Below are 26,694 nucleotides of genomic sequence, written 5' to 3'. Positions count from 1 at the left end.
TGACCAAGATAGACACGAAGCCCATGCCTACTACAGTAGTACTAGTTTATATACCAACTAGCTCTGCAGATGACGAAGAAATTGAAGAAACGTAGGATGAAATAAAAGAAATTATTCAGATAGTGAAGGGAGACTACATTTTTATAGTCATGGGTGACTCGAATTTGGTACTAGGAAAAGGGAGAGAAGAAAACTTAGTAGGTGAATATGGAATGGGGTTAACGAATGAAATAGGAAGCCGCCTGGTAGAATTTTGCACAGAGCACAACTTAATCCTACCTAACACTTGCTTCAAGAATCATAAAAGAAGGTAGTATACATGGAAGAAGCCTGGAGATGATGACAGGTTTCAGATAGATTATATAACGGTAAGACAGATTTAGGAACCAGGTTTTAAATTGTAAGATGTTTCAAGGGGCAGATGTGGACTCTGACCACAATCTATTGGTTATGAACTGTAAATTAAAACTGAAGAAACTGCAAAAAGGTGGGAATTTAAGGAGATGGGACCTGGATAAACTGAAAGAACCAGAGGTTGTACAGAGTTTCAGGGAGAGCATAAGGGAGCAATTGACAGGAATGGGGGAAAGAAATACAGTAGAAGAAGAATGGGTAGCTTTGAGATATGAAATAGTGAAGGCAGCAGAGGATCAAGTAGGTAAAAAGACAAGGCCTAGTAGAAATCCTTGAGTAACAGAAGAAATATTGAATTTAACTGATGAAAGGAGAAAATATAAAAATGCAGTAAATGAAGCAGCCAAAAATGATATCGACAGAAAGTGCAAAATGGCTAAGCAGGGATGGCTAGAGGACAAATGTAAGGATGTAGAGGCTTATCTCACTAGGGGTAAGATAGATACTGCCTACAGGAAAGTTAAAGAGACCTTTGGAAAAAAGAGGACCACTTGCATGAATATCAAGAGCTCAGATGGAAACCCAGTTCTAAGCAAAGAAGGGAAAGCCATCTGAGCTCTTGATATTCATGCAAGTGGTCCTCTTTTTTCCAAAGGTCTCTTTAACTTTCCTGTAGGCAGTATCTATCTTACCCGATGAGATGAATGGGATATGATACTGTGTGAAGAGTTTGACAGAGCACTGAAAGACCTGAGTCGAAACAAGGCCCCCGGAGTAGACAACATTCCATTGGAACTACTGACAGCCTTGGGAGAGCCAGTCCTGACAAAACTCTACCATCTGGTGAGCAAGATGTATGAGACAGGCGAAATACCCTCAGACTTCAAGAAGAATATAATACTTCCAATCCTAAAGGAAACATGTGTTGACAGTTGTGAAAATTACCGAACTGTCAGTTTAATAAGTCACGGCTGCAAAATACTAACGCGAATTCTGTACAGAGGAATGGAAAAACTAGTAGAAGCCGACCTCGGGGAAGATCAGTTTGGATTCCGTAGAAACACTGGAACACGTGAGGCAATACTGACCTTACGACTTATCTTAGAAGAAAGATTAAGGAAAGGCAAACCTACGTTTCTAGCATTTGTAGACTTAGAGAAAGCTTTTGACAATTTTCACTGGAATACTCTCTTTCAAATTCTAAAGGTGGCAGGGGTAAAATACAGGGAGCGAAAGGCTATTTACAATTTGTACAGAAAGCAGATGGCAGTTATAAGAGTCGAGGGGCATGAAAGGGAAGCAGTGGTTGGGAAGGGAGTGAGACAGGGTAGTAGCCCCTCCCCGATGTAATTCAATCTATGTATTGAGCAAGCAGTAAAGGAAACAGAAGAAAAATTCGGAGCAGGTTTTAAAATCCATGGAGAAGAAATAAAAAGTTTGAGGTATGCTGATGACATTGTAATTCTGTCAGAGACAGCAAAGGACTTGGAAGAGCAGTTGAACGGAATGGACAGCGTCTTGAAAGGAGGATATAAGATGAACATCAACAAAAGCAAAACGAGGATAATGGAATGTAGTCGAATTAAGTCGGGTAATGCTGAGGGAATTAGATTAGGAAATGAGACACTTAAAGTAGTAAAGGAGTTTTGCTATTTGGGGAGCAAAATAACTGATGACGGTCGAAGTAGAGAGGATATAAAATGTAGACTGGCAATGGCAAGGAAAGCGTTTCTGAAGAAGAGAAATTTGTTAACATCGAGTATAGATTTAAGTGTCAGGAAGTCGTTTCTGAAAGTATTTGTATGGAGCGTAGCCATGTATGGAAGTGAAACATGGATGATAAATAGTTTAGACAAGAAGAGAATAGAAGCTTTCGAAATGTGGTGCTACAGAAGAATGCTGAAGATTAGTTGGGTAGATCACATACTAATGAGGAGGTATTGAATAGGATTGGGGAGAAGAGAAGTTTGTGGCACAACTTGACTAGAAGAAGGGATCAGTTGGTAGGACATGTTCTGAGGCATCAAGGGATCACCAATTTAGTATTGGAGGGCAGTGTGGAGGGTAAAAATCGTAGAGGGAGACCAAGAGATGAATACACTTAGCAGATTCAGAAGGATGTAGGTTGCAGTAGATACTGGGAGATAAAGAAGCTTGCACATGATAGAGTAGCATGGAGAGCTGCATCAAACCAGTCTCAGGACTGAAGACAACAACAACAACAACAACAACAACAACAACACAAGGAGTAAACAAAAATTTGGAAACAGCATGAGAAATGCATGCTTGAACATAAAAGCAGATGCTAGCCAAGTTTGCAGGTTGTGCTGACCACGAACGGCACCTGTGCAATCACTCAATGCATTGCAAGGGGAAGTCATGGTCAGAAGAGTGTTCCGTGTAATTGTAATTTCATCATGTTGGGGCTCAATGTATTCGAATGTGAGCAAATTGTTGGTGCTCTTATGGTGGGTTTTTCCGTAACAAAGGGAGCTAAATGTTTGGAGTTTCAAGAGGCACCGTATCAAATATGAATACTGCATACAACGAAAGGAAAAAACATGATCCACTAAGTCCCAACACGGATGAAAGTGTTTGTTGAGTGATCCTGACAGATGGTCAGTGAATATGATTGTGACAGAGAATAAGAAAGCAACAGCTAGAAAAGTCACTGCAAAATTGAATGTCACATTCATGAACCCTATGTGCACCGAAACACATGTAGCTCCATAAACCACAAATAACAGGACAAACTGAAATTCCAAAAACACTCATCAGTGATGCACGTGCCCGTAACAGGAAAACATGGTGCCAAAGCCATAAAACACCGACTATGGAGCAATGTCATTTAGTTGGACAGTTTTGAATCACACTGACTTCAATGTCTGGCCAAGTGTATGTCGCAAAAGAGAAACATGGCAGGGGGTTCGGTGATCATCAACCACGACTGGTTTTGTGGGTAGGACAGGGAATCAAGTGAAACTGTTGAAAATACCTTATCCAAAAACCACTTTGAGCAGCAAACCATAGAATCAAATAATGAAAATGAGAATGTCTGAAAACATCTTATTTTTATGAAAAAATTTATGATTGCAAATGTTGTTTTGTTTCTTGTGACCAGGAGGCAAAAGTCATCAACAACAGTCATGTCAGCTCTTTTGGTGCATGCGATTGCAGCCCACATAAATTTAATTTCAATTATCTTAAAACTTTTTCAGCTGTGTTTTCAGTAATTTCTCATACAGTTTCTGTGTTTATTAATAGTCTTCTCTCTAGCGTGTAATGTTAAGAATAAGCTTAGCTTTTAGAGTATCTTTAGTTTTAGTAGCTACTATTCTTTTGTAATTAACCTAAAATTATGTTATTGTAATGATCTAAATTTGGGCTATTACATGTGATCTAAATCTGGACCACAGGCAGATTTTGTATTATTTTGGAAGTATAGCTAGCCTGTGCTTCTAGAATACCGAGAACAAGGGGAAGGAGGCCAAAAGAAATGGAATGAAACAAATATGAACAAGGTAATTTGTGCATTCAGGACACTGAAAGCTGCTAAAATATGTAGCGCGCTACACTTGACGTTACAAGCAGTCACCAATGCTGTAGTTTCTGCTTCAAATTAATTTCATGAAAAATTTGGAGAAAATTTCTGTTATGTTCCAAACTGAAAAAGCAGCTTGTGTATTATCTACTTCACATACAAGAGAAATTTTATGGCTTCACACTTTGTCAAATAGCTTACCAGTCAGCGACATGGAATAGTCTACAACATCCATGTAAGGCAGAGGCAGAAAGAGCTTACGTAGATATATTTTTACAACGTCATAAGAAAGGGACACAATTAAGTGCTCTAATGATATAACAGGTCAATGGCCTTGCTGTTGTTGTAACACCAATTCCAGTCAGATCATCGAAATTAAGTGCTGTTGGGCTTGGCTCACACTTGGATGGGTGACCACCCAGTCTGCTGTTGGCATGCGGGGTGCACTCAGCACTAGCGAGGCCAATTGAGGAGCTACTTGACTGAAAAGTAGCAGCTCCGCTCACGATAACTACAATGGCTGGGAGAGCAGTGTGCTGACTACAAGCCACTCTGTAACTGCATCTATTGACGCCTATAGGCTAAGGATGGTACGGCAGTCGGTCAGTACTGTTTGGTCTGGGTTTAGAGTGTTTTTTATGGTATAACATGTGGGCTAGTGTAAGACCACAGAAGATGATTCTCCAGTGAAATCAGTCACATCCATCTGGAGTTCTCTGGACATGGATGATTTTAATCATGATACCAGGGCTGCACTTATCACAAAAGCTTTATTTTTCCCTCCTGCAGTGTTCGACGTAACGCCAACCGTGCAAACTTCATTGCTTTGCGGTAACGACATTGGCACTGTTTAGTGAGTTGCATTACCTTGTGAAAGAAGACAGATACCAGTTTCAATATCATTTCAGAAACAAATTTATATTTTTAGCTGTATTAAACTCTTAGTAATGAGTGGCCTAAGATGTAGCAATAGGTAAACTGCATGCTGTCATACTTTTTCAATACAAGATACGTAAATCAAATGCATGTACTTGACAATAAGCATCATTTCAAAATGATTGTTGCGAATTATGAAGAGGTATATAGTTTATTAAAAATCTAAGCTTTCACACTATTACATGTGAAAATCACAATTTTTAACCATATATTTTCTTCAAAATAAATTGCAAAATCCTGTGGCACAAAAAAGCATGCAAAATGTAAATTAGCAGCTTCCTTTTCCACAAGAAAGCAATTTTTTATGAAAACTTATGTTCATGAAATGATGTTGCATAGTCTTATATGGGATGTATGATAATTAACTTGCAAGGTAACTGTGAGTTTATGGTCACCAGCCACTATTGATGTGGCTGTTTGCAAACATTGCATGTCAGTCCGTGGCATGGTCTTCGTTTACATTTCTGAGATGAGGAGTTCAAACAGAATGGATATGACAGTACCATACACATGATACCATATGTCAACCTTTTGTGGTGCGTCAGTTGTGTTGTACGAATGTTGGTGGCAAAGTGGTACACTACAAAAATAGGGAGTGCACATATAAGCATTTCATGTATGACAGGGTTGAAGGGAGTGAACAGGAAGCTGCATGCTTGTACCAAGAAGCATAATCTGCCCCAGGACACCCCAAAAGTATATTGTTTACAAGGGTGCATCAATACCTCCGAGAAACTGGGAGCTTTGCACATGCTGCATGAGCAAGTATGCTGATACCAATTACACCTTGCTTGCAGATGTGGTGCTGCAAACAATCTTAACACTTTCCAGGAATCTCAATAAGGAGACTTACCACACACATTCCTCGAATAAACCACAGTAGTATTTGGAGAATAATTTATCACAATGCAATATGCCTGTACTAACTCCAATGAGTTCAGAGTCTTAGTGAAGCGGACTTTGGTCTTAGACTAACTTTCTGTCAACAGATGAAACAAGCTGTAGGCAACCCTCCAACTGACAGTACTTGAAAATAACATTTTCTACGCAGATGAAGCACGGTTCACAAATGATGGTGTGTTTAATTATCACAATTCTCATGTTTTGAGACACCTAGGCTCCAACCCTTTTGGTGTGCACGAGCCTACACATCAGCGAAGTTTCGCTTAGAGTATGTGGTTAGGAGTACTATGTGATCATCTTACTGGGCTGCACATATTACCAAACAAATCCAATGAACAAAATTATCGTTGTTTTCTGTGGTGTCATGTAGCAGAAATGCTTGAGGTTCCCTTAGCACTATGGCAGAGGACGTGGTATATGCATGACGGTGAACTAAGACATTTTGTTGCTGTGGTGCGAAGACATCTATCGCACTGATATGCCCAAAGATGGACTGGATGAGGAGAACCTGTACCCTGACCTCCAAGATCACCTGATCTGATAACCCTATGGATTTCTTTGTTTGGGCACCTTAAGATGTAGTGTAAACCACTCCATTTAACAAGGTTGGAAAATTGGAGCAAAGACTTGTCAATGCTTCTCCAGAATTTCAAAACAATCCAGGGATATCTGAAATGATTCAAACCTCATTGTGGTGACAGGTAGAGGTTTGCTCTGGGCACAAGGATGACACTTTGAACAGCTCTCTTAACTACAAGTATAGTCAGGTAACTGTTCTCATGTTCATTCAAAACCCCTGCATTTCTACCAAGTATCTCTAATAGCTTTTCTTAATGCTGTACAGTACTGTTAACTTTTCCTGTCTGAAGATGTTTACACAGAATCAAGCCGGTGGTGGCTGGTAACTCAATAAAGTTGCAATTATCTTGCAAACGGTTTGTTTGTGGATCTATGTTTACTGGGACTTTCTAGCATCACATACTTTTAACTCCGTGTGTTTACACTACTAATTATAATAAACCCCTTATACCTCTAAGTGTTTTTATAGTGTGAAATTTGAAGTGGATTTTCCCCCTTCCCAGAGTGGAAGGTCAGGCCATTCAAGCACTGGATGCTCAAATGAGTGGGAGATAAGACAAATGAAGTTATACCCTGCATGCGAAGCAACTACACAGTCATCTGCTGGAGCTTTATGGAACTACCTGCACCAAAAAGTTCAAGCAAGCACAAACACTAGATACACACTTCTATCTGGCTTGTGGAGTACAGACGGGGATGTGGGTGTGGCAGTAGGTGTGGATGATGCAGTTATGTAAAGTAAAAATTGCACGCAGCCTGAATGATATCAATAACTTTACTTCAAAAACTAGAATGTTTACTGCCAACAAAAACTTGATAATGAACTGACAACAAAATAATGTCAATGTCGACTGAATCCTTATCTAGGGTTCACATTGGCATTCCATAATCTGGTGCAGAAATGAAAAAGCAAAATATAGAAATACTTCTAAATTTGAAGGAAAATTAAGAACATACCTTTTCAACCAGTCTTCCAGAAACAAAATATTATCTAGATTCGTGGATTCAGGATTCCTGTTAGTTATACAATAAGTGCATTGTAAATAGGTCTATATTGATATGACATGTAGATAATTTTTGTTAGGTAGAAAGTATCAATGAGCTCAGCTAGATACTAAGTTAGATGTAGGAGACAAATAACAGCTATCTATTACAACGGAGAAAGCACACCACCTTTCAAAGCAGCAGCTTTTCTGCAAATTTTACATTTCATCTAAGTATGTACAAATATTTTATATCAATTTAATGCAAGCTTTTTGTTCAGCAATGTACAGCTACTTGGTTTAACAAACTTGTGGATATTTTACTGCAGAACATCCACAGTTTTGGGTTTTTCATTTATAATTACACTTTGACTCTCTCCACATTCCTGGGCATTGTATCTTATGATTAGCCTACTGAATAAATTAGGCCTATCAAAAAGGTATTACTGACCGTGAAATTTTTCCTGAAAAATTTTAGGACACATGAGTAACAGGTAGGAGAACAGAGTTGGGAGCATCCATAATCTACCTTTTTCGTTATTCAGCATTCATGTAAAACATTTACTTTTTAATCTCTCTCACCCTATTAACGAAACCTACAGAATTAACTATTCTGGTGAACGTGTTTCTCCATCTGTCATTACAACTAGATTTCTGTAGTATATTCTTTGGACGCCTGCCCAGTTAGCCGTTTGGTCTAACACATGGCTTTCCAGAGTGGGAAGTAGTGCCTTGTTCCCGGCACGAATCTGCCCGGTGGACTTGGGTCGAGGTCCGGTGAGACAGCCAGTCTGTGGATGGTTTTTGGGCAGTTTTCCGTCTGCCTCGGCAAATGCGGACTGGTTCCCCTTATTCCGCCTCAGCTACACTTTGTCGGTGATTGCTGCGCAAAGAAGTTCTCCACGTATGCATACACCACCATTACTCTACCATGCAAACACAGGGATTACACTCGTCTGGTGTGAGATGTTCCCTGGGGAGGGAAAGGGGGGGGGGGTCCACAGGGGCCGAACCGCACAATAACTCTGAAAGAGTGGTTCGGTGTGGGGCGGCAGAGGGGTGAAGTGGACTGCGGTAGTCATCGTGGGGTTGTCGACCACTGCGGCTGCCGCAGGGACAGAATCTCTCCATCATTTCTAGGCCCCCGGTTAACATAAAATACCATACAATATCCTTTGGACTGCTGTAGAAGTGCAACTTAATTCTCTTTGATATCAACACTTGCTGTTCTCATGAAACATATATCTTTACAACTGTCATAAGATAGCAGAAACACAATATCATTACCACCTTAATTGCTCATGATCTGAAGCAATTTTGTTAATCACCATGACATATATTACATTATCCTAAGCTACCACGACTTAGTACTAGATGGATAATTTGTGCTGCACTTTAAAACTTTCTGCAGTAACAACATTAACAGAAATTTGAAGATATTGTCTTTATTACACAATGATATGAAATAATCATTTGGAATTGATGGCTAGGAGGCTCCAATTGGGGAAGTTCAGCCGCCGGGTTGCAAGTAGATGTGTACAAATTCCCCTTGCAGCCTGCTTGCCCCTAGCTCCTCTGCAACCATTCATGCAGGTCAGCCTGCCGCGACGTAAACACGAGAGTGCGTGTGTACTGCGGCATAGTGGGTAATGCCGCTGACTGGCGCTCCCGCAAGCCCGGGCTACCTGGGTTCCCGCAGGCCCGGGCTACCTGGGTTCCCGCAGGCCCGCCAAGCTTCACGGGACCCGCTCAGCTTGCTGCGCCTGACAACAGGATGCGCTGTCAAGCTACCGTGACTAGAGTAGCCAGGTAGTTAGACCGCAGTTCATTTATCGCAACGGTAGGGGCAACACAATGAATAGGTCGAACTTTAGTGACATTGAAAAAAATTGACAATTGGCGAATACATGCTGGTGACAAAACAGAGCACAAGTGTTGCATGAGAAACGTTTTCGCGTGTTTATGAGGCCGCTTCAAATAAATCGGTAGGTGTGTCTCAATGCAAACTATGTTAAAAGATCTTAAGTATTTATTCGGGAATCTCGAGTATGTTACGACATGTGTGCAAATTTGACAAGCAGTTCCCTCACTCCGTAAATATCTTGAAAGAGGACATAGATTTAGTGGTCGAAATGTGTGCTAAGGACCTGAGACCATTTAGCAGTATAGAGGGAGGAGGATTTCATGGTAATCCGCAAACGATGTCAAAAACTTTTGTAAGGTACTCTATTCCATGCACTGTCCGAAATATTATGTAGACAGTGATGTTCCTCTTGATGCTCAAGTGGACAAAATTTCTTCAAGTTCGGAATAATACTGTAGGTTGGTGTAGAAGTGTGTAAGTAAAGTACCCTTCGCCATGCACCATTCAGAATTTTAGGCAAACAGCGCCCTTCATTCTGCTTTGAATATCAAGTGTGCCAAATTTCATCAAGATTGGAATAAAAACGTACAATTTGTCTAATTCCGTTAGGTAAAGTAACCTCTACCATGCACCCTACGAAATTTTATGTAGGCTGTGACCTCCTTCTTGGTTTCAAGGTATAGTGTGCAAAATTTCATCAAGATTGTATGCAACACATCACACGGACACAATGAAAACGCACTTTCAGTTTTTCTCAAATTTTCCAATTTTTCGGTCGATTTTCCAAAAATTTTATTTAGTAAAAACCTTGTCCTGAGAATTACGAAAAAAAAAGAAAATAGCCGAATTGGTCCAGCAGTTCTAGAGTTTTACGCTTAACACATTTGGCAATTCATTTTTCTTTATACAGATAATAAGCCTGAAATATACGCGTAAAAGGAAGACTGTACAAATAAACCCCAATATTTTTGACATGATTATATATATAGCGCCGGCAGGTCGATACACACACAAACATACACACAAAATTCTAGCTTTCGCAACAAACGGTTGCTTCGTCAGGAAAGAGGGAAGGAGAGGGAAAGACGAAAGGAAGTGGGTTTTAAGGGAGAGGGTAAGGAGTCACTCCAATCCCGGGAGCGGAAAGACTTACCTTAGGGGGCGGGTATATACACACACACACACACACACACACACACACACACACACACACACACACACACACACAAGCAAGGTAAGTCTTTCCGCTCCCGGGATTGGAATGACTCATTACCCTCTCCCTTAAAACCCACTTCCTCTCGTCTTTCCCTCTCCTTCCCTCTTTCCTGACGAAGCAACCGTTTGTTGCGAAAGCTAGAATGTTGTGTGTATGTTTGTGTGTCTATCGACCTGCCAGCGCTTTCGTTCGGTAAGTCACATCATCATTGTTTTTAGATATATTTTTCCCACGTGGAATGTTTCCCTATATGTTGGGGTTTGGCTTTTGGTGCTCAGGTAAAATAAAACCTTTTAATTAACGTTCATAATACGACAATGACGAGCGCAGACTAAACGGTGCGTAGCGCAGCTCAGCAGTAATATGGGCAGGCAAGCAAATTTCCCGCAGCCTGCCCGGGTTGGGTGTTGCTTGGCTTGGCTGGGAGTGAAGCAGCCAGCCCGTTCTGTTGACAACACGCGGCGGCCTGCCCGCCTGGCCACCGGGCAATCATGGGCGGGTTAAAAGCGGAACATGTACACCACTGGTTGCAAGTCTTATTTCAGATGATGCCAGATTGGGCGACTTGCATGTCAGAAATGATGATGCAACACCCAGTTCAAAGGCACAGAAAATCTCCAACCTGGCAGGGAATCGAACCCAGGCCCACTGCATGGTAGGCCAACACGTTACCACTCAGATAAGCAGGTGGACTATTACACAATAATTCTTGGAGTAGGAAGAACAAAGTGTGTACTCACGCAGCCTCCTTCATGCTGGCTCTAAGCACGGATGACCATTCCCCAATAGAGTTTAACTTGCAGGAGTCCGCCTCAGAATCCCCATGCACATTATCACCAGTGGACTGGAGACCACCCAGTGATCCATCAAGCCGGCTAGAAAGAGAGTGTAAGCACAACATCACAATAAGAAATTATCCAACTGTTGAGTAAGTGCAGAAACGAACTGCAAAAAGAAATTTTGTTGTGTGTACAAGAAACATTCTACCTTTCTGCTGTACAGTCAAACATGCTCCCTTCGCTCTGTTCATAGTCCAGCATGAGATCATCTGATGCAATGCTCTCACAGGGAGATAGTGTATCAACTGATAGAGATGCAATGTGCTGTCTGACTGCTACAAAAATCATACCATGGACAATGTAACATTTTCAATCTTATGTTATGAATATCATTATAATATATCACATACTTATAATAAACAAATGAACAAAGGAAGAAAGGAAAAATATAAAGAATGAGTAGACTTAACGCTTTTTCAGAAAGCTCCGAGCATTAAAATGACCAATAGCGGATCTCACATTGGTAATACATTGAAATCATTAAGGACCAACCAGGCAGAAAAAATATTTTGGACTAAAACTTAAACCCTGATCAAGCAATTATTAATTAATCTAGACTAAGCATACTGCTTATGAGTAAACACAGTGACTGCCTCGTAAAATAGTTTTATTATAAATATCAGTGTTAGGTCACATGGTCTTTTACACAAAGCAGTATTGAGAAAATTTAGGGAACCGACATTTGAAGCTGACTGCAGAACGATTCCACTGTCACAAGATAAGAAAAATTAGCACTCATGTGGAGGTATATTTGCAAGTGATCCTGGAAAGGAAATGAGTACTAGTGGTTCAAGGTACCCTCCACCATGCCCCACACTGTGGTTTATGGAGTTTGCAGACACAGATGGAGGCAGGAGAGGGGGGAGCGAGGGGGGCGGACGGGAGGCGGGGGGCCGGACTGGCGGGAGGGAGGGAGGCGGGAGGGCGGGAGGGAGGGAGGCGGGAGGGGGGCGGGAGGGAGGCGGGAGGGGGGCGGGAGGCAGGCGGGAGGGAGGCGGGAGGGGGGCGGGAGGGCGGGAGGGAGGCGGGAGGGGGGCGGGAGGGCGGGAGGGAGGCGGGAGGGCGGGAGGGAGGCGGGAAGGCGGGAGGGAGGCGGGAGGGCGGGAGGGAGGCGGGAGGGCGGGAGGGAGGCGGGAGGGCGGGAGGGAGGCGGGAGGGAGGCGGGAGGGCGGGAGGGAGGCGGGAGGGCGGGAGGGAGGCGGGAGGGCGGGAGGGAGGGAGGGAGGCGGGAGGGAGGGAGGGAGGCGGGAGGGAGGGAGGGAGGGAGGGAGGCGGGAGGGAGGGAGGGAGGGAGGCGGGGAGATGGGAGGGAGGCGGGCGGGAGGGAGGGAGGCGGGAGGGAGGGAGGGAGGCGGGAGGGCGGGAGGGAGGGAGGGAGGGAGGGAGGGAGGGAGGGAGGGAGGGAGGGAGGGAGGGAGGGCGGGAGGGAGGGAGGGAGGGCGGGAGGGAGGGAGGGAGGGAGGGAGGGAGGGAGGGAGGGAGGGAGGGAGGGCGGGAGGGAGGGCGGGAGGGAGGGAGGGAGGCGGGAGGGAGGGAGGCGGGAGGGAGGGAGGGAGGCGGGAGGGAGGGAGGTGGGAGGGAGGGAGGCGGGAGGGAGGGAGGCGGGATGGAGGGAGGAGCGAGGGAGAGTGATGGGGAGGCAGGGAGGAGTGAGGGAGAGTGATGGGGAGGCAGGGAGGAGTGAGGGAGAGTGATGGGGAGGCAGGGAGGAGCGAGGGAGAGTGATGGGAGGCAGGGAGGAGCGAGGGAGAGTGATGGGGAGGCAGGGAGGAGCGAGGAAGAGTGATGGGGAGGCAGGGAGGAGCGAGGGAGAGTGATGGGGAGGCAGGGAGGAGCGAGGGAGAGTGATGGGGAGGCAGGGAGGAGCGAGGGAGAGTGATGGGGAGGCAGGGAGGAGCGAGGGAGAGTGATGGGGAGGCAGGGAGGAGCGAGGGAGAGTGATGGGGAGGCAGGGAGGAGCGAGGGAGAGTGATGGGGAGGCAGGGAGGAGCGAGGGAGAGTGATGGGGAGGCAGGGAGGAGCGAGGGAGAGTGATGGGGAGGCAGGGAGGAGCGAGGGAGAGTGATGGGGAGGCAGGGAGGAGCGAGGGAGAGTGATGGGGAGGCACGGAGGAATGAGGGAGAGTGATGGGAAGGCAGAATGTGAGGGAGAGTGATGGGAAGGCAGAATGTGAGGGAGAGTGATGGGAAGGCAGAATGTGAGGGAGAGTGATGGGGAGGCAGAATGTGAGGGAGAGTGATGGGGAGGCAGAATGTGAGGGAGAGTGATGGGGAGGCGAGGGATGGAGATGAGGAGCCAGGGGAGAGAGAGGGATGGAGATGAGGAGCCAGGGGAGAGAGAGGGATGGAGATGAGGAGCCAGGGGAGAGAGAGGGATGGAGATGAGGAGCCAGGGGAGAGAGAGGGATGGAGATGAGGAGCCAGGGGAGAGAGAGGGATGGAGATGAGGAGCCAGGGGAGAGAGAGGGATGGAGATGAGGAGCCAGGCGAGAGAGAGGGATGGACATGAGGAGCCAGGCGAGAGAGAGGGATGGACATGAGGAGCCAGGGGAGAGAAAGGGAGAATGATGGAGATGAGGAGCAGGGGTGAGTGAGGGATGGAGATGAGGAGCCAGGGGTGAGTGAGGGAGAGGGATGGAGATGAGGAGGCAGGGGGGAGTGAGGGAGAGGGATGGAGATGAGGAGGCAGGGGGGGAGTGAGGGAGAGGGATGGAGATGAAGAGGCAGGGGGGAGTGAGGGAGAGGGATGGAGATGAAGAGGCAGGGGGGAGTGAGGGAGAGAGATGGAGATGAAGAGGCAGGGGGGAGTGAGGGAGAGAGATGGAGATGAAGAGGCAGGGGGGAGTGAGGGAGAGGGATGGAGATGGTGAGGCAGGAGGGAGTGAGGGAGAGTGATGGAGATGGTGAGGCAGGGGGGAGTGAGGGAGAGGGATGGAGATGGTGAGGCAGGAGGGAGTGAGGGAGAGTGATGGAGATGGTGAGGCAGGGGGGAGTGAGGGTGAGGGTTGGGGGTGAGGCAGGGGGGGGTAGAGAGTGAGGGTTGGGGGTGAGGTGGGGGGTAGAGAGGGTGAGGGTTTGGGTGAGGTGGGGGGGTAGAGAGGGAGAGGGTTGGGGTGAGGTGGGGGGTAGAGAGGGAGAGGGTTGGGGTGGGGTAGGGGGGTAGAGAGGGTGGTGGGGTAGGGGGGTAGAGAGGGAGAGGGGTGGGGGTAGAGAGGGAGAGGGGTCGGGGTAGAGAGGGAGAGGGGTGGGGGTAGAGAGGGAGAGGGGTGGGGGTAGAGAGGGAGAGGGGTGGGGGTAGAGAGGGAGAGGGGTGGGGGTAGAGAGGGAGAGGGGTGGGGGTAGAGAGGGAGAGGGGTGGGGGTAGAGAGGGAGAGGGGTGGGGGTAGAGAGGGAGAGGGGTGGGGGTAGAGAGGGAGAGGGGTGGGGGTAGAGAGGGAGAGGGGTGGGGGGTAGAGAGGGAGAGGGGTGGGGGTAGAGAGGGAGAGGGGTGGGGGTAGAGAGGGAGAGGGGTGGGGGTAGAGAGGGAGAGGGGTGGGGGTAGAGAGGGAGAGGGGTGGGGGTAGAGAGGGAGAGGGGCGGGGGTGGGGTGGGGTGGTAGAGAGGGAGAGGGGTGGGTGTGGGGTGGGGTGGGGGTAGAGGGAGAGGGAGAGGGGTGGGGTGGGGAGTAGAGAGGGAGAGGGGAGGGGTGGGGGGGCAGAGAGATAGAGGGGTGGGGTGGGGGGCAAAGAGGTAGAGGGGTGGGGTGGGGGGCAAAGAGGTAGAGGGGTGGGGTGGGGTGGGGGGTAGAGAGGGAGAGGGGGAGAGGGGTGGGGGTGGGGAGAGAGGGAGAGAGGAGGGAGCGGCAAGAAAGTGAATCAATGGAAGCCTACTATGTTTAAAAAAATTCATCTGATATGCTAATCTTCACGTTTTTTTTGACCCAACTGGTTTATAAACCAATTCTAAGGTCGATCCATACAGTAGAATGAAAATGAAACATCCACGAACAAATTTTCATTTCTATAAAAAATGTAGCATTAGTACTCACTGTGGCAGCATTTTCATTTGATGTGATTGTGGAATAGCATCTATAAGCTAAGGTTAATGCCATGATTTAGCAATTATGAAGCCACGACATGCACAGCTCCATACTTTAGGTTCAAAAGATTTTAATGAAATAAGCATGGCTAATGTTCCAACAATTTACAACTAGCAATTGCGGCAAGGGTTTCACATCCCATCAATGGAGGCATTAGAGTTGCAGCAAAAAATCAGATTGGGAAAGAAGGAAATTATCCTCTTCCTTTTCAATGAAACCATCACAGAAACTGCCTTAATCAGTTCAAGAAAACCACGAAAATCCTAAACCAATATGACCCAAGAGGAATTTAAATTGTCTTCTCCAATGCAGGCCCAGTTGCTTGCACTGTACCACTTGCTTTTTCATTTCAGATGGAGCAATGTGGTTCTTTATAATGTAAGCTGCTCCTAGTGAAGTACTTCACTTCCCCAGTTCCCATTTAAATGTTTGTTTATTTTGGTCACATTACGTTTTTATGCCAGAGTAAATTTCTAGGTGTTTTCATCCTTGTTCTGCAACCTTAGAGCAACACATTGTTCAGAGAGATAATAACCACATGAAAATGTAATATCTACTAAATATCGCAAATGATGCAGCTTAGGCAGTATAAAACTAAACTAACTGCTATACACTCAGCCTTCACAGCCACCATTACCCCATCCAATAGCTTTAATAAAAAGACAACAATAATAAAACAAACAAAAATGTGAGTGCAAAAAAGGAAAAACATATCATTCAACACTCCAAATCGGAAGTTTTTATACTAAACCTTTCTTTTTCAGTAAATCAACATTAGGTTACAACTGGTTATCGAACTGGCTACATAAATGGCAAAGGATTACTTAATTTAATGTTACAGTAAAATCCTATGTTTATATTTTTAAACATCAAATACATTTCATCCCTTTTGTTCCTTATTTTACATACATACAACCGTATTTTCAGTTGTCATATGCAACACAAAGTAAATCTGAATGGATATTAGCTCCTTAACACACACTGTGAATGAGGAGACTTAACTTCATGACTGACAAAGGAGTTCAGATAATGCTCACCATTCATGCCTTATACCAAAATGCAAATGAATGAAAAGATCATCTTAAACCTGAAGTATGCACAGGACAAAATTCAAAATAACGACAAAAAATATGTTTCGAAGTAATTTCAGCAAAATGTAGTGTTCTCACATTGTACATAGGTTTGCTGTACATGCTGTTACTAAATATGTTGAATTATATCAATCTGCTGCCTTGGCTGTTATTACTACAGCCATTCTGAAATGTATGCAATGCTTAACAGTTATAACAGAACTAATATACAGGATATAAGCTGTTGTTTGTTTAGTTGATAAAATAAAAATAGAAATTACAGAGTGAGTTTGTTTTGTGTCAGGGCACAAAAACAACTGAGGTCATACGTGCCTGTGACAGAACAGTAGAACACAAAAACAGAAAAGGAGTTAGGATGATGGAAGGAAAGACAGCTAAAAACAGGGACTTCCTCTTCAAGAAAGATCCATAAAATACTCCATAGAGACAATGGGGGACCTGAGCTTCACCATATTGCTACAATGGATAAACAGTAAAACACGGTCGACAGCTCCTGCCTTGCTCACTAAAACAGCCGATAACTCAGATGGCAAACATAAATTTAAGAGCTTAAGTGGTTAAAAAAAGGGTGTTCTGTCAGGGAATGGCAAACAGTCAAAGGTTGATGACAATGAGCACAAAGTGGTGGGGGATCACCACATAGCAAATAGTGGTAGCTAAAACAATAGTGCCCAATACACAACCTAGCTAAAATGATTAACTCGCAGCGAGAGGCCCGAGAGGAGGTCAGCCAAGCTGCTGGGGGAGGTTTAATTCTCTGAAATTACATAGTATAAACTGTTACTGACATATCTGTGGTATAACCTGTTAATCACATATATTTGGATTACAATCCGCATAGTTGTCTATGTCACACTATTCTAGAATCGTGGAGAGGTTGGCCTGGTGCACAGTGAAATGAAACATGTAACCTATTGTCATGATTGTAACTCTGAAGTAACGTGATGTGTAACTCTGAAGTAACGTGATGTAGTAAAAAATTTTATGCACATCTAATGGGTTGTACATTGTAAGTTCTCTTTCTACTGTGTCGGTTGAAAAACCAATGGTTGCTTTACATTTTGTATTTTCATTGTTTTATGGCTGGAACATGTTACAAACCCTTGAGAAGGGCTGCACAACCAGAACTATGTGGTAGTGAAAAATATAAAATAGAAGGATGGTTTGAGCCCAGCAATAGGAAACAGTGCAACAAAGTGATATCATTCAAGAAGTTTTCAGGGTTGTGGACCTGCATAATTAGAACTAAAATACTGTTTCAAAATACTTCACATTGATATTGGCACACCAATGAGATGTGCTTACTTTGGGTCTATCCAGCATATAGACCCTCAAAAATTTTATAAAACTCCTTTCATAACTGGTAACTGTTTTTCCAGACTTGAAGTCATGCAAATGACATCTCCAGTCTCACATAACGCATCAACAAATCCATGACACACTTAGGCCTACCTAGTGATATCAACAAAATATTTGTGTTATTTCATTGCCTTTATCCAGTTGATACTGCATGAATATTTTGCTTATGTTATTTATTTGGTAGTGGAATATTTGGTGCAACAAAGGATGAGAACACAAAAACATGGGAAAAGACTTATTATCTCTTCAAGCCAGCAGCACAATTCTTGGAGTCAATAATCAAAACAAGAATATCAACATCATGATTTAACATCTCTTACTTTGATATGGAAGGGAGTTCATTACTTTATGTAACACTCACATTATTAGATAATAATGACAACAAATTGCTTCACATCATCATTACCTCTGTTAGTGTAATGCTCCTTTGGTGATTATTATCCAGTTTCCTGCCAGAAGTCATGCCACATACATTTCATCAGTAGTTCGTATACATAGGAGATCAATTTGAACTTCTGCACTTCGGTGCACTAACCCGGTATGTGTAAGTAAATACTGTTAATTTCTTTGTGCTTTTTTAATTTCTTTATTTTATCCATTAAAATGGCTGGTGAAAGCTTCTTGTTTGATGCAGCTCTCTGTACTAGTGCATAATGTGCCCATCTTTTCACCTCTGCATTACTATGAAGATTTACATCAATTAAAGCCTGCTTACTATAACCAAGCCTTCACTTACCCCCCCCCCCCCCCCCCCCCCCCTCTCTCTCTCTCTCTCTCTCTCTCTCTCTCTCTCTCTCTCTCTCTCTCTCTCTCTCTCTCCCCCCCCCCCCCCCTCCATTAGCAAACTCATGGCACTTTGATGTCTCAGGATTTGCCAATCATCACCATAATGTTTTACTTTCACTGATGTTGACCTCACAAATTCTTTTAAAGATGCTACGAACTCTGCTGCTCTCTTCAACTGCTCTTCCAAGTCCTTGCAGTCTCTAGACAGAATTACACGTAATCAGCAATCCTAAGGGTTTTTATTTCTTCTCCCTCAATTTTAATTCCATGTGCCACTTCCCTCTCATGTCCTCCAACACTTATTATTGCAGTCAGGTTTCTGTGCAAGTTTTATGTAATCTTTCACTCCCTGTGTACTGTCCTGATTATCTCCAGAATCTCATGCTACACACACACACACACGAGAGAGAGAGAGTGTGTTTCCTTTCTTCAGATTTTCTTATGAGAGTAGCTGTAGGTCAGTATTGCCTCACGTTCTCACAGTTCACTGGAAACCAAAACTGACCTTCGTTGACATTGGTGTCTACCCAGGGGCAGTGGTGAGATGGGGGAGGGGGGGGGGGGCTATAGTGCCCCCCCCCCTCCAAATTGAGTATTGTATTACACTGGATAAAATGACTTCAGAAATCAGTGAATATATTACTTCAACAGATTCACTCATTTTTTTCATAATTATGTAGCAATATAGGTTGCAATATATTAAAAAAAAAAAACAACAAAGAAGAGCTGTAAATAGCTTACTATCTAAACCAATAAATATCATCTAACTTAAAATGAGTGTCTTATTATTTATTAATATACACTGAATGTATATTAATGTACAAGTACCACTTACAAAAATCAGGAAAGCTAAATGTGTGGGTATGTCTACCAACACTCTAATTGATGTCCCCAGACAAAAACTTTGAAATTGCCGGATATCTGAGTCAAATCTTATTATTTTTCCGGGCACACACATTCCGTAGACACTTTTTACCCCAAACTCCAAAACAGTTACCAAAAACTACTTTAAGCAATGTCAAATTTGACCAATTTGTCGGTGGAGGACCCCATCTCGACTTTTGTTAAGCGATATTTCATTCCCTAAGACCCATTGCGCCCCCCCTCCCCCGACCCGACTTCTAGAATCGCCCCCTGTGTCTACTAGTTTTTAGTTTATTCTGTAAATAATGTGTGTCATCTGAATTTCGTAACCATAACTTACTAAAAACGTAACTCTATAATATTTACATGTGTCAGCACCCGAATTCTTTTGAATTGGAAATCTTACATTCTTTTTGAAATCTAAGGGTATTATATACATTTCTTATATCTCTTTCATACCAGGTAAAATAGTTGTCATGGTATGTTCTCCTAAAGGTCTCAATAATTCTGAGGGAATGCTGACTACTCCATGTCCTTTGTTACAATTTAAACCTTTTAGTGGTCCATCAAATTCTTCTCTTTGTGTCATACGTCAAATCTTCCCTTCATCTTCCTCTTATTCCCTTTCTATACCATCTTTAAGTTTGCCTCCGTAGTACAGCATTTCTACATATTCCTTCCACCTTTTAGTGCCCTCTTCTTTGCTTATGTATGGTGTATACTAAGTTCTCTTCTATGCGAAAGTTTCAATGTTCTCCCAACTGAGCTATTTTGGCTGACATGGATGTTTGCTCTTTTGCATGTCATCATTTCTCTGTGCCTCACTGGTAGTTTCACAATCGTCTTCACCTGACAAGAAAAGACGCTGCAGTGAAACATTTTCCCATTGCTGCCCAGTGTGCAACCACTCAAATGCCATGAGCATCCAAGAATGAATGTGCACAAATGGCACACTGCCTCACAGTGGTTGTTCATATTAGACAGAAGATCCGGTCAGTATTGCCTTACAGACACTAGGTCTGACCCTTGCATCTATCAATGCATACTGCCCCTTGGACATCTACCAACAACACCTGCTGCCTGTCAGCTGCTAACAACTCATCCATCAGCACCTATGGTGTCTATTCAATGCAATTGACAAGGGCTCTGGACAGATTCTAACATGTCACGCAAAACTTTGCGCTGAAGTCTGTCCATGCTACTGATGCAGAGGAGAACCAGTATCTCTTCTTTCTGTTTCCCAGCCATCAGAAGCCCACCTGCATCACCAGGAGAGATACGGCACGGCACGGCACATCACAACACAACACAGTCCATCACCCATCACATCTGTCCAGCCCTCCAGTTTTCGGTAGATCATGGCACCTCGTGCTGGAATGATTTGCTGCTACTAAAGCCAAACTCAAGGCTATGCTTTGGGATGGCATTAGTCACAGGTCAGACACCCCCTTGTCCTCTCCTCTCTACCTCGTGCTGGAGGAGGATGCATCCTGGTGACCCTGTGGTGACTATCGAGCTCTCAGTGTCTTAGTACACATGTCATCCTAGACAGATATCCGATTCCCAACCTCCACTACTTCGACAATATCCTCAGAGGCACTTCAGTGTTCAGTATCCTTGAGTGGATGAAACAATGCATGCAGGTATCAGTCACCATGGGAAACACCCTGAACACACCCATCACATTGTCCTTTGGCATTAACAAATCTTTTTTTGTAACATTTGGCCTCCAAAATGCTGCATAAAGATGGCAGCTATTCATCGACAGTGTGTACATGGCCTACCCTATTGATTCACTACCTCAGTGACAGAGTGGTATTGTGTTCTTCAACGTACCAATACCATGACCATTTGACACCAGTGTTTCAATGGCTCAGAATTTTTGGTGTTATCGTGAATCCCTCGAAATACAACTTTGCTGCCTCCCACGAGACATGCCTGAGCCACCAGCTTTGTGCAGACAGCATCATCCTCCTGCAAAAGGATTTCAGGCTATTCAGCACCCACAAACCTTCCAGGAATTCTGCCAGTTCCTGAGAATGCTGAATTTCTACCATTGCCACCCCCCCTCCTCCCCCCAGCATAGCCTTCAGTCAAGAACTGCTGAGGAATTACCTCATTAGTCCCAGAACAAAGGGCTACACTCCCATTCCTTGGAGAGTTCAAATGGATGTGTCTTTTGTGCTGCCGAATAGTCTTGCCAATGCTGCACTTCTGGATGACCCAGCACATGATGCCCAGCTGGCACTGGTGCTTGACACCAGCCTGTATGCCTTAGGAGCTGCCTCGAAGCAACACTTCAGTGGTTCTTGGTAACCAACGGTTTTCTTCTCCGAGCAGATCCGTCACTGGTCTTCAGGAACTTCATGATATTTACTGACCGCAGACCCATCACATATGCCTTCCAGGAGCCCAACAATCACTTGCTCATGATGCCAGTTCCACCAATTGGAACATATCTCTAAGCTCAGCACAGATATTCAGCAAATCTCGGGACCGGACAATACAGTTCCTTAATGTCGGTCATGCGTCGGCAGGGTCACTGGTTGCGTTGATTTTGCCACACCTACTGCGGTAGATGAGGTTGATACAGAGCTGTGCTCTTATTGCAAAGACCCGACAAATGGTCTCAGACTGGTGTGTTTGTCTTCCCCTGGTGCAGACAGAAAACTGTTCTGTGGCAACTCCACTGGCAATCCAAAATCTTCCCTGACAGATTCTTTCCACTGCCAGGTCTTTGACAGCATCCACAACCTGTGCCCCCTGGTATTAAAGCCACTACCAGGTTTGTTACCCATCGCTATATGCAGCTGGCATCCACTTAAGACTGTTGCATCTGGGCTCACTGCTGTGTCGTTTCAATTCACAATTCCTAACATCTCAACCAAAACTGCAGCATGAGCATTCATGAGTACATGGATAGCTCATTTTGATTCCCCCTCCACATTAACAGAGATCATAAAATGCAATTTGAATCCGAGCTGTTTAACAAGCTTGCCCAAATATGGCATTTATCATCAGTGTATATCACCCAGCCAGCAATGCTACAGTCTAGTGATTGCACTGCACTTTGAAGGCCACTCTAATGTGCCACAACACAACATGGATTACTGCACTCCCCACTGTCCTGCTCTGTCTCCACACTAGTTTGAAGGCAGACCTCAATGCCTCAGTGGCCAAGCTGGTTTATAGGGAACTCCTCCGGATACCTGGAGAATTTGTTGTGCCCTGTGCCAAAATTTATACCTACAACATACTGGCTTCCCTGTATGGGCTGCACCTGCCCATCCTCAACCCCTGGCTCTTGGCATAGCACCCCACCTACATTCTTTCCTATAGATCTGGCAACTGTCAAGCACGTAATGACCCAATTTGAGCAATGCCTCATCTCCAGCCTCCATACTATGATCCTCACCAGACTGCTGGGCAAGGTAGCCATGTGCTACAGGTTGCTTTAGTGGGAACACCCAGATGGTGTCACTGGACCACATACAGCCAGCCTCAACCTTCCCATCTGAGCTTGCCTTTACACACACCCCTCTGATGGTCTCACCAATGTGACTGGCATCGGCGCCATCACCGCCATCAACTAGATCGTCAGTACAACCATTGATTCAAGACTGTCAATCCCGAGCTGGGCGACTAGTACTTGCCAACCCAATTTGCCAACACGTTCCGCTACTACGGGGATGGTGTGACGACTGCCATCTGCATTTACCAAGTGCAACCAGCCACAATACCATTATCTGTTCCAAGTTGCAAACTTACAACACAGTCACAACACAATGCTGCTAACATGCTTAACCAAGCTGCGAGCTTACAGCATCAGCCACAGCCTGGTGCTGGTATGCAGATGGGCCAGCTGATACAGAACTACAGGAGTCAAATGGTAAAGTGTGGTAGCCAATTACTACGAACTGTAGTTTTATCCCACTTTGTGCCCAATTTTGAGGTCCAACAGGATTATGGACCAAAGGGAATCTGATGTGTTCCTGTTGCAGCAGCTTCAATGGATATGCATATAATTACACTCACACCGGCACACGTCACAGAGTGCAAATTTGTTACGTGTGTGGAGACAGTGCTGCGAGTTCAGTGGTCGCCTGAGAATGTGTGTGCATCTCTCTCTCTCTCTCTCTCTCTCTCTCTCTCTCTCTCTCTCTCTCTCTCTCTCTCTAAGTAGTACTTTCAGTGATATAGACTCTCTCAGTGAATTTTGCCTACACTTCTGAGTTTCCCAGTTGTCATCTTTAGGCTAAGATAATTAGAAGAAATCTTGTCACAGTTTTGTTGCAATATTATGCTGTTAATTGATAATCTTACCTCTGACAACTTCCAAGTGAGCATATTTGCTTTTTTTATTAATTTATTTATTTATTTTTTACACCCATCATTGACAGTTTAGTTTTTCTGCTGGCAGTGGTATAATATTATGAAGTATGAACATGTTAGATAAATGTAGACACTCTACATTAGTACAATCATTGTGTCATGAGTATTGCAATGAATGAACAATCTTTTATACTGTGTAACAGGGATAAAAACTGAAGTTAATGTACAGTTATGTCCAGTAGTAAGCAAAAGTATTCAAAAATATTACAGACTACACTGGCTAATGGGAAAACATATTCCAAAGTAGGAGCTATTATGCTCATGCCCAACAGTGTAGTGGTTCACTATCTTCTGTATAAAATGAGAAATAAATCCTCACCTGAGTGCCTCTTTTGAGCCTTGTCTCTCAACATCTTACTGTCATCAAGATGGTAGAAAACCAGCTCTGAATGGGCTATGATGAAGAAAGGAACTGTAAAAGGCTTTGTTGAAATAGTCATTTATGTAATCGCCTTAACTAATCTAGAAAAAACATCAAGTCAAGGTGGCCGAGAAATTGATTAAATCCTCTAGCAAAGGAACATGCAGCTATCAGTAAATCATTGACTGAATCAGAAAAAGCTAGAAATGTGACTTGCTTTGATGTAATGTAGCTTCAAGATAATAGTTAGCCTTAAGTATGGTAATTTCCACATGGGTCCTTGATATCAAAGTGACAATGGATAGATCATAATGTTCCAGTACATGCAAAGTGCTTCCTCTCATGACACATTAGATGCATTCTAGTTAATGTTCTTGATCACAGGACCAGTTACATAAAGAGTTTATGGAGAAGCACTGGCAATAGCCTGACGACTGCGTTTGCCTGGTACGGTTATTTAGTATATCAACTTACACAGAGCATGCAACTTTTAGCAGCTACTGAAAGAGAATGGTACAATATTTTCTAGTCAGTTCTGAGCCCTTTTTGAGCTGACATAATGTTGATCCCCTGGGTTTCATTTAGCTAGAGGAATGCTCCACGTATCAAGTATCAGTTCCATGACTTTCGTCCTGTCACAGCAAGCTGTTCATTATGATTTTGACACTGTACACACTCAAATATTCAGTTTCCATGATTTCTGCCTCATCCAACATCATTTCATGCATTCCAGAATACGATTCTAGTTTTGCATGCAATTTTACCTACCTGGTCGAGGACTGGAATCAACCAGTGTGGTAGTATTTTCCGTGACTGACAGCAGGAGGCTACTGCAACCTGCTGATGAGGAGGTGAGGTCCGCAACAGCTGCACTGCCAGCAGTGCCACTACCACCAAATGTCAGACCAGGTTGGTCAGCAATTTCATCATCAATCAGAAAATCTCGCCCTTCAGAAAGTGAAAGAGAGTTCGAAGCATTGGTAGGTGTTCCCGGACTTAAGGGGCTTGCAACTTCACGAGAATGGGGGTGGGATGTCACTGCCACTGAACTTGGCCGTTCTATAATTTTCTGTGATCCATCTGCATCCTTTTCTTGAGAGTCAACATGATCTGATTCCTGTACTAAGCTGTGTGTATCCAAACACTCTGACACATCTTCTGAAGCCTCTGAACTAGCTGAACCACTGCTTATCATACTATCAGCTGGGCTTCGCTCATCCTCAATTAGTGTTGCAGAAGAGGACGCTGCTATTGCAGCGAATAAAGTGTCCTCGATGGTTACGCGCTTGTTTGGCTCATAACCTGACACAGAATGAAACATTGTGTAACAAACATAAAAATAACATGACTCACAGGAAAAAAATATTAAAGGCAGTTATTTAAAAGACTATTGTGTTAGTGAAAATCTGAGGGAAGACTTGAAATTTAACCAAATTAATCATCACATTATCAATTCTTATATCTTGATAATCAAGAATTATTTTGAAAATTTGTGAAACTGGTTGTCTTTATTTTTATTATGAGACAGGTTAATGTAAAAATCATTTGGCATCATCAAGCTGTAAACTGCAGAATACATTGGAACAAGACTAGTGAAATGGCTTAGCAATGATCTTGTACTGAACTATCAAAACCCTATATTTGCTGATGGCATGATCACAGCTCAAAAACAAGAATATCAAACAATAGATGATCAGATATAAGACTGGTTTATTACAGGCACACTAATATGGAATATGACAAAAGCTGACAGCATGCATTTACAGATAGGTAACAAAGCCTTCCAGACACTAAAAGCTGAAAGTGAAGAACTAAAAAAAAAAAATAAACGAAACCAAATGTCTGCAAGTTCACTGTTTCTACATATATACTGCAACCAACGGAAATCAACAGAATGACAGTTTGCACAAGCACCTCAGATAAATTTTTACCTGGATTTAGAATTTATATCAATGGGTCAGCATTTGAAAAAAACTATTCTATTTATATTCTCAACTTTTTTAAGAAAAGTGAATAATAAGAACACTGCACATACTCAGCATCTGAGTATCATAGTGACATATCTCAAAGGATTGTCAAATGAACAAAAGCTAAAGCAGTAAAAACAACAACAACAACAACAACAACAAAGTGGCATGTAATAGTCTGCCCCATGCAAAACTACTACAACCAACATTCCTCTGAACCTACGATTTTCACCTCTCTCACATCCCTCCACTACCAAATTAACTATTCTTTGATGCATTATGTTGTCTTCTATCAATCTGTCCCTTCTTTCCGTCAAATTATGATATAAAACTCTTCTCTCTCCAATTCAATTCAGTACCCTTTCCTTACTTGCATGATCTTCTCGAATAAACTTCGGCATTCTTCTGTAACACCACATTTCAAAAGCTTACATCATCTTACTGTGTCCACTATTTATCAACCAAATTTCATTTCCATGTAAAGCTGTACTTTAGACAAAGACTTTCAGAAACAAGTTCCCAGCACTTAAATTTGTATTCAATGTCAAAATATTTATTGTTTTCAGGAAAGCTTTTCTTGCT

The 26,694-nt window shown here is 43.6% G+C and overlaps 1 protein-coding gene across 1 annotated transcript in view; it reads right to left on the bottom strand.

Annotated features, from left to right (window-relative positions):
- LOC124715651 overlaps window positions 1-26,694 on the bottom strand; it is a 622,306-nt gene that overhangs the window by 243,674 nt on the left and 351,938 nt on the right. Inside the window, exons 8-10 of the mRNA XM_047243112.1 lie at window positions 24,914-25,447; window positions 11,364-11,490; window positions 11,117-11,251 (exon numbers count right to left, since the gene is read on the bottom strand). Coding sequence (XP_047099068.1) covers window positions 11,117-11,251; window positions 11,364-11,490; window positions 24,914-25,447 — 796 coding nt within the window. The remainder of the gene's footprint in view (window positions 1-11,116; window positions 11,252-11,363; window positions 11,491-24,913; window positions 25,448-26,694) is intronic.

This window comes from Schistocerca piceifrons, chromosome 1 (assembly GCF_021461385.2).
Source record: "Schistocerca piceifrons isolate TAMUIC-IGC-003096 chromosome 1, iqSchPice1.1, whole genome shotgun sequence".
Taxonomy (NCBI): domain Eukaryota; kingdom Metazoa; phylum Arthropoda; class Insecta; order Orthoptera; family Acrididae; genus Schistocerca; species Schistocerca piceifrons.
Note: the sequence above shows the minus strand (reverse complement) of the source record. Positions and strands in the feature narration are given on the sequence as shown.